Here is a 9,408-nt window from a genome sequence, read left to right as displayed (position 1 = left end):
TTTTCCTGTACTGTCGTTATGAGTTAGGATACAATTTTTGTTTTAGAGACTTTTCCTTAAATAGGTATGCATAGTTTTGAGAGGCTTTAGTATGATCTTTTAAGCACTTTTGATTTCAATTCTCAAATTCCTTACAGTATTAGCTGTTTTAGTCCTTTCAGCTCTAATGTGTTTTAGTCTTTTAAGTTGTTATGTGTTGGGCTTAGGACCTGTCATTCTCCTTGTGTATAATTTATTTCCTCAGTAAGTGTTTTAAGATATGATTGGATGACAAGGGAGACAGATACAGCCTTAATAGTAGTGGATGTGGATTTGCATGTTTGTGTGGTGGTGATGCCTAGGTGCTCCTACATGCACAATGTTGTAGAGGGGGGGAAAGGTATATTTTGGATTATTGAAAAGGGAGTAAAGGCGTTTACTGTTTTAATATCACCTCGATCTTTGATGTCTGAATGTTGTATTGCTTCATCTGTGTGTGTGGGCCAGTCCTCCGCTAAATCAGTATTGATGGTTATTTTTCAAATGCTTTAGACGAGACCATGGAAAGCCCTGGACACAGAATACATTTAACATTTTTTTGAGAGTCTAGGGCAAGCTCTGGAGAGTTTTATTTGACTATAGTAAACACCTGTCGAGTACATTTCACATTTCTTTACAGACACTATGGCAGGCCCCGGAGAGAGAGAACATTAGATAAACTAGGGAAAGCCCTTGGGTGCGTTTCTCGAAAGCATAGTTGCTAACCAGTTAGCAACTTCGATAGTTGTCAATGGGAAATTGCATTGCAAACAACAAAGTAGCTAACATAGTGAGCAGCTATGGTTAAGAGAAATGCACCCCAGGAGTGTAGGTTGGTGACGCTACAGTAAGCCCCAAAGGCAGAGTACGGGTGGATTCCAATATGCAGACTTCCGTCCTCCCTTGCTCACTTGCCTGCTTGTGACCTCATGATGATGTCACTGACGACCGAAAATGAATTCAATATCTTGCAAAAGCACAATTCTAATGTAATTTCCTCATTTGCACAGTGAACGAAAAACAGCCCCCCAAAAGTTTGTATTGGCTAGACTGACAGCTGGGAAACTTAATTATTTTCTCCACGGAGGCTGGGCCAGGCAGGATGCGGGGCGAGGCCACAAGCACAAGTGGAGGGTGGGAGTGTGCATATTGGAAGGCACCCTACATCTTCATGTTTTCAGTATTTTGTATCATGCTGCTAGGAGAGTGCACCTGCTCCTGTAAAGTTGTCTCTGGAACCCTGACAAAACAAAGAAACGGAAGAAAGAAAACTCTTATGTATGTCTATGTTGTGTTCTAAATGTGTATTTGCCTTGTACAAATCTAAATAAATTTTATGGAAGATGTGTTACACTTGATGTTGCATTTAATGGGTTAAATAGCTTGGAATCAGCCAATTAAGGATCACCAGATCTGGGTCATTTCATATGTCTATTATAGTGAAAAGTGAAGTGAAAACCCAGCTGGGAAACTCCAACTCCCATTGTCATTGTAACACAGCACTCCACAGCACACAAGTGCACACTGCAAAATTGCATTTATGCCTCACCTGTGCAGGGTTTCCCAAACTGTGGTGCGTGCACCCCTGGGGGTGCGTGGCCTGCCACAAGGGGATGCGCAAGCTGAATTGAGCAATGGCGGATATGTGTGTTTTTATACAGCATTAATGAACATGAAGTAGTTTTTAATTGTATGGTGAATTGTATGCTTGAAGAAACATCAAGTCTATTGGAAATGAGGATTCCCTAAATGGCTCTGCAAAATATGCAATGATTTGTGCAGTGAAGCCATATTTGAGTGGCCATAAGTACACCAAAACATTTGCTTAGGGGGTGCGTGAAACACATTGAAATGTACAAAGGGGTGCACAAGGAGAAAAGTTTGGGAACCACTGCGGTGTAAGGGAACAGTGCGATGGGGCGGTACCTCAGTCATGGAGGAGGATGGGGGAGAGCACTGGTTAATTACTCCTCCCACCAACCTGGCAGGTTAGGACTCAAACCGGCAACCTCTGGGCTGCAAGTCTGACTTGAAAGTTGCACTTGGAGTTGGCCAACATACTCCATTTATATATATAGTAACATGACTTGAACATGAGATTTGGTGTCTCACATGCATATGGGCCCAGGACAGTGTAATATCTCACCCTCATTTACTTTTTACAACAACAGACCGGTATGCGCAGGCCCATTTCAACTACCATATAGTATGATGGGAGTAAGTGCTTGTGAATTTTTCCTCTTATGGCATAAGTGTGTGCGTGCATAATTTTAGCCCATTTGTTATTTGATAAATTGACATTCCTGCATTAAGGCCTTGACAACCTAATTGCTCAGTTCAGTCCTAGTCAATTAGAGGTGAGAGGACAACAGGTAATATGTCCTGGGGTGTAGGCCTAAGCTGCAAAGAGGTGACATTTTCTTTGACTATGTTCACCTCTCACCTTTACATAGTCACGCAGGCTGGATAACATGTGCACGTGCCCAGGGACTGTGAGGCTGTGTGTAAGTTCAACACTCCCATTATTACACACCTGCTGGACCTGTCTTCTGACACAAGCCTCTCACATTGAATCAGTGTGACGGGTGTAACCGCTAAGCAACATTGAAGAAACAATACCTTACAAAAGGGCTATTCAATTGGCGGCCCAAGGGCCACATGTGGTCCAGATGCGGTCCAGGCATGGCCCCCAACTGTAGCAATACACATTTTAGTTTTGATACTGCAGTATGACACATTATTTTCTTGTGAATCTCATTATCATCATCATTATTGTCTTGTACATTTACATTCAATGTGGTTAGGTTTAGGTTAGAGGAACATGTTTAAAAATTGTTTGTAGACTTCTGATTTTAAGTGTCATTTCCGTGTTGGTGATGGCTGCAACTATGCAACCCCACTTCAGTGCTGAGTTTCGATATGTGGCCCAGATGAAATTCTAATTGAATAGCCCTGCCTTCCATCATGCCTCAGTGCTCCTACGCACAACGTTGTAGAGGGGGAAATGGTATATTTTGGACAAGGGAGTAAAGGCGTTTACCGTTTTAATATCTCCTTGATCTTTGATGTCTGAATGTTGTATTGCTTCATCTGTGTGTGTGTGTGAGTGTGGGCCAGTCCTCAGCTAAATCAGTATTCATGGTTATTTTCAAATGCTTTGTATGAGAGACCATGGAAAGCCCTGGAGACAGAATACACTCGCATTTTATAGAGAGCTGATCAGGAGAGACTTTTTTTGACTATGGTAACCCCCTGTCGAGTACATTTCAATAGTCTTGCAGGCTGGAGAATGTGTGCACATGCCCTGGGACTGTGAGGCTGTGTGCAAGACAAGTTCAACACTCCCATTACACACCTGCTGGACCTGTCTTCTCACACAAGCCTCTCAAGCAAGATCAGAATGACGGGCGAAACCACTAAGCAACATCAAAGAAACAATACCTTACCAAGTCGTCCCCAATTATTTTTCTGCAAGGGCCATATTACGTAGAGCAAGTGAGGCTACGGGCCAAACCAACATCCCAACCCATTGAGAAACAAACTAAATGTCTGACTATGGACAGATTTTTGCTTTTCCGTTTTCCCTTCTTGTCAATATCTGTTATAAGACTGTTAGCATAAGATCTAACTCTGTGGAGAGAAATGACCCTCTGAAGTTTTAGTGATCAAAAATTACATACATTTAAGTTTTCATTTGTTCTGACTTTATGACGGCCCAAATGTATGCCATGCCCGGTCCGGATTTGGCCCGAGGGCCTTTGTTTGGAGACCAAAGCCTTACACCGCATGCCTCAGTGCTCCAACATGCACAATGTTGTAGAGCCTTGAGTAAAACCTAGGGTAAGCGCTGATCTGGCGAGACTTTTTTTGGACTATATCGAGTAAGCCTACATTTCAAAAGTCACGAAGGCTGGATAACATGTGCACATGCCCAGGGACTGTGAGGCTGTGTGCAAGACTAGTTCAACACTCCCATTATTACACACCTGCTGGACCTGTCTTCTCACACAAGCCTCTGAAGCAACATCAGAGTGACGGGCGAAACCGCTAAGCAACATTGAAGAAACAATACCTTACACCCAGTTGGCTTACTATGTACGTATGTGTTGGCCTGTGTGTCTGTTCCTCTCGCTCGCTGTTGAGGAATGTTCACACACAGTGTCTTGAAAAGCCCCTGGCATCTCTCCAGTGATGCAGTCTTGAGGACAGGACTGTCATTACTGTTCTCAGGCTTGTTAACATGACTACAAATTGTAACAATAGACCCAGTCGACACTTCTGGCCCACCCATAAACTGCATGTTTTCCTCCGAATGCTCCACCCCACCCGCTGGTTGTGCAGTGCCAATCATATTAATTAGCCACTACATACAGCGGGTGGAGCAAACGTGGGGGGACAATAAGCAGTTTCATGGGCAGGCCCAGAGGTGCCCACTAGGTCTATTGTAGAGATACATCACGGGGGCGCTGTGGCGCAGCGCGCTAAGCCCCCCACATTTGGGCTTGAATGCCCACCCACGGGGACCCCGGTTCGAGTACGGCCGGGGTCATTTCCCGATCTGCCCCGGTCTCTCTGTCCCATCCACTTCCTGTCACCATCTTCGACTGTCCTGTCAAATAAAGGCATAAAAGCCCCTAAAAAATATTAACCAAAAAAAAGAGATTCATCACAGGCTGGGTGGGACTTCAAAACCTTGAATGACTACCATGTGAGATTTATTTACAAGATTATTCATACAATATTTGAAGATGGGTATGTACAATATAATTCACATGAGCAAACCAAAACAATTCAAGTCACACACTGTGAGAAAAGACATATAGCTGGTGTACAAAAACAGAAAAATTGTGCCACAAAAAGAATTGAAATGCACAACAACACACAAAGAGCTCTTTTGCACCACATGAAGTGCGCAACATAATGATATCTCCTAGTCCATTCCAAGTCCACCTCTCTCAAGCGTGTGCGCACGAACGAACGAACACACACACACACACACACACACACACACACACACACACACACACACACACACACACACAGTGTTAATAATTATCAATATGTATCCATGCATCGATCCTGCGGCCGACGATCGAATCATATCGTATCTTGGGCCCCTGCCCAATGCCATAGCTGTTAATTGTGTAACATGATAGAGGTGGAAAAATAATTGGGGAAAAAAATCGTATCGTGGGGCATTCTTAGTATCGGAAATAATCGAATCGCTGCCTGAAGAAATTGATATCGAATCGAATCGTCGTGGAGGCCCCTAACACACACACACGCCCACGCACTCTGTCTCTCTCATCTTCAAGCCAGACCACACAGCCTCTCTGCGTCTTCAAGCCAGACCACATAGCATCTCGCTAACGTCCCACAGCTTCTTGGCCACGGCGTCGTCCTTGCAGTGGGCGGCCACTTCCTGTGGGGCGCAGCAGGTGAAGTAGCGTCCGCTCAGCGGCTCGATGCCCTCCTGCAGGACGCAGTGAAGTGTGGTCTGGGCGCCCGTCTTGGGGTCCAGGAACAAGAGGCGGGAAATGGGGTCCACGATGACCATCTGCCATAAGCTGACGTGGCGCGACAGCTCCGTCTTCACGACGCCTGGTGAGGAGGAGAAGGGGGCCGAGCGGCGGAGATGTAGGAGAAATAAGAAGGAAACAATTGGGGTCAAAGAAAGTGTGGAAAGGGAATATTTTCTCATCAGACACTTGCAACATGCCATGAAACAATGTTGACTGATGATGCATGGCTTGAACGATGTAAAAGAAGTTGGCAACACTCATTTTAACCCAAAAGAACAAAACAAAATATAATGTGCAACAGTATAGTTGGAACTAGTGTTGGAACAACACACAGGGGGACCCCAGGGCAAGACACTGATAGCCCCCCCCCATAGCACCGCCCCTGGTTGGAATGCGTTTTGTGTTTTCTTTACGTGTGTGTGTGTGTGTGTGTGTGTGTGTGTGTGTGTGTGTGTGTGTGTGTGTGTTTGCTTACGTACCTGGGTGGATGCTGTAACAGGTGACCTTCGTGCCCTTGAGGTGTGTGTGTGTGTGTGTGTGTGTGTGTGTGTGTGTGTGTGTGTGTGTGTGTGTGTGTGTGTGTCCGTGTGTGTTTATGTACCTGGGTGGACGCTGTAGCAGGTGACGTTGGTCCCCTTCAGCCTCTTGGCCAGCTCGTGGGTGAAGAGGGTGTTGCACAGCTTGCTGTTGCAGTAGGCGTGGAAGAACTGCCAGCTGTACAGGCCGGTGCCCAGGTCCTTGTGGGCAGCCAGGCGGTCGAAGTCGATCCTGCCCCAGCGGTGGGCCATGGAGGACAGGGTGACCACGCGGGCCTCCGGCGCCTCCTTCAGCCGGTCCAGGAGGAGACAGGTGAGCAGGAAGTGGCCCAGGTGGTTCACGCCGAACTCGATCCCAAAACCGTCCTCAGTGCGCCCGTCAGCCACCAGGCCTGCGAGGGACGGAGAGAGAGAGAGAGAGAGAGAGAGAGAGAGAGAGAGAGAGAGAGAGAGAGAGAGAGAGAGAGAGAGAGAGAGAGAGAGAGAGATCAGCAACAAGAGACAGAAGTGACTACACATGTTGAAAGTGTGATACTTTGTGCGCTTATACGTTTATTTTTGCTGAAAATAACGTTTAAAGCAGCCGTCACAGCATTTAGGCCCACATATTTCCAGGTACGGCCACATACCAGCATTATTGATGAGTACATCCAGTCTGGACTCAGTCTTCAGGAATGTCTGGGCAAAGTTGCGAATATTCTGGAGACTTGCTAGGTCCAACTGCATGTACACCACATCACAACTTCCAGTCTCCTGGTGAAAGAAAATGTATTTTATTATAATGTATTTTATTAAATTGACAAGCATGATGTCATTGTCTGAGGCCTATGGCAGTCTAATACAAGGCACCTGTTCCTGAATATTATGTTTGTCTGTCTTTATACATCTACAATATCTGCAGATATTCTGTCTACATTGACGGATGTATATGTTGTTATTTGTTTGTTTGATTCATATTGCATTTGTATCAGACACTTCTTTCAATTAAAAAAAATCAAGACAACTTGGAGAACGGAATTTTATAAAAGTATTCTTAGAAAACCACATACTCGCTTGATATCCTCAATAGCCTCGTCAGCCTTCTGCCTGTTTCGACATGCCAGGATCACTCTTGCTCCTCTTCTCGCCAGCTCAGTGGCGGTGGCTTTCCCAATGCCCGTGTTTCCTCCTAAAATCGAGGCCATGACGTCAGACATTTCAATTAGATGTCAAGTGTAGCAGCTAAGAACAAATAAATCAGAGGCCACCGACGGACAACTGCTAACTAGACACAACACTCATCAAGAGATCAGTTTAGTCAGTCCATGATTGTCTTTAAAAAAATGGGATGTCATAAATCAAATTATATTCACTGACTGTAGCACCAGGCCTACACTTTAGTGGCAGATCATACCGTTTGGGTTATGAAACTCAAAACCGTAAAATCATACCTGTAATGATGACTGTTTTGCCAGACATCCCAGTGGAACTCTTGCATTGAGAACTTTTGAAGAGCGTTTCCACCAAAAGAACATAAACTCCTGCTAGGACAACTACTGAAGCAATCACCAGTGGAAACATCTTGGAGTCTTCTAGTGGAAGGACGGCCTTTCCTCCTCCTCAGGTGAAAATGATAAGAGCGCCGATGACAGCAGTGGGTTTTGTAGTGGCCTGTCTCCATGCCTGTTTTACCGGTTTACCACTTTCAGTAGGCTATTGAACTAGAGCTCTACAGCGGGAGAACCGGTCTAGGCTGCGCTGTTTCCTCGCCTTCGTCACTACTACCCAAAAAGAATATAAATAGGAGTGCTTGTTATATTTAGGCCTATGAAACAAAAGTGGCCGTCGTTTCTTCGTTTCACATCGGAGCTGGGTTCGGGCAATGGCATCAAAAGTATCTCTCGGTCATATTAGGCCCCTACATAAAAAAAATAGGCCATCTTCGCCTGAAATGGCGTGCTCATGTTGCCCAACTTTGTTCGAACACTATAACATATGAGCCAAAACGTGACATCACTGACAAACCACCGTGCATTTTTTTAAACAATAGGGCATCTTCACCTGAATGACGCACAGCGTTCATGTTGCCCAACTTTATTTGAACACTGAAATGTGAGCCAAAACGTGGCATCACTGACACACCACCGTGCATGCCTTTCTTGGAATGTATCGAACAGCATTCTAGGCATAGAAGTAGAACTTCAACCTTTCCCGTCTGCGTACTGTAGCCTTCGGGTAGAAATCTGACCTCTTTTTGAGTGCGCATTCTGGGTCAGAGGTTAACAGCAATCATCCCCAACGTTGGTGGTGAACATTTGTGTGAACTGATGATACATTTACAAAGGGCCAAAAGGGGATATTCCCCCTAGCCTTGGCTCATGAGAATGTGACCCAAAAGGCCTAATACGTAGGTATGGCTGCGGTGTGAAATTTGAGGTCTGCATAAAAGTTTGTGATTTTTTGAATGGACTTTCAAAAGTAGCCACTATGATGAGGGCTGGACTGAGTGAGAAATAGGGCCCGGGTAGCCTGGGAAATCCCATGCTGCTTTGCACAATCTCACTTGTGATTAGTTCTGGTGGTAACAGGGCCAGGCACCGCAGAACTGTCTCACCGGTGGGCCTCGCAACCGGGCTCCTATTTTCAGAAATATAAAATAGGGACCCACGAGGGTGCAGGGGTCTTCTGGGAAATACCCGCTATGTCAGATGGCCAGTCCAGCCCTGTCCTTGATCCTTGAATGATAGTTTTTTTTAGTCTTGTGTCATCCATGATTTACAAGATTATGGCCACTTCCACACATTTTTCCTTTCTCAACAAAAGTTAACAAAAGACTCATTTAGGGTATGAATAACCTATAGGGCCTACTCAATCTCCAAAATGTGCAATCCATGTGGACATTTCCATGATGTCCTTTACGCATGTTCCTGTAGGGCTACCCTGATTATCCCATGATTATCACAGAGTCAGTCTTAAAGAGGTCAACTAAGCACATTCTTGAAATAGCCCTCTGGTGCCTGTGTGTGCGGACGGAGGCCTGCATGCTATTTCATGCTTGATGGGAATGATGAGTGTTGCTGCAAGTAGATGAGTCATTATAGCCTATGTAATGCTTTATTGCAAAAGGACAAAAAGGAAACGTTTTTTCTCCTGAGTCATGTCAATGTGTCACTTCATAAAATCTCGGCAGCATTCCATATGTACCCTACAGCTAAGTTAAGATGTGATCATCACGGGAAGTTGGACTATTTAATTATAATTAGTTGCAGAATGATTTGGACAACTTATTGTTGCATTCATTCTGAATAATAATAACAATAATGACAATAATAATAATAATCAATACATTTTCA

At 44.9% G+C, this 9,408-nt stretch overlaps 1 protein-coding gene across 1 annotated transcript; it reads right to left on the bottom strand.

Moving 5' to 3' along the window:
- Positions 1-4,707: 4,707 nt before the first annotated feature.
- Positions 4,708-7,697, bottom strand: dhrs13a.2 (dehydrogenase/reductase (SDR family) member 13a, tandem duplicate 2). Its single transcript, XM_063203016.1, has 5 exons — positions 7,507-7,697; positions 7,126-7,244; positions 6,706-6,829; positions 6,142-6,468; positions 4,708-5,619 (listed from the first exon to the last, which is right to left on the bottom strand). Exons 1-5 carry the CDS (start codon positions 7,634-7,636, stop codon positions 5,360-5,362), a joined length of 960 nt encoding a protein of 319 aa, XP_063059086.1. The 5' UTR covers positions 7,637-7,697; the 3' UTR covers positions 4,708-5,359.
- Positions 7,698-9,408: the final 1,711 nt, after the last annotated feature.

This window comes from Engraulis encrasicolus, chromosome 7 (genome assembly GCF_034702125.1).
Source record: "Engraulis encrasicolus isolate BLACKSEA-1 chromosome 7, IST_EnEncr_1.0, whole genome shotgun sequence".
Lineage (NCBI taxonomy): Eukaryota > Metazoa > Chordata > Actinopteri > Clupeiformes > Engraulidae > Engraulis > Engraulis encrasicolus.
The sequence above is the reverse complement of the archived record's forward strand: the minus strand, read 5'-3'. Positions and strand labels throughout refer to the sequence as shown.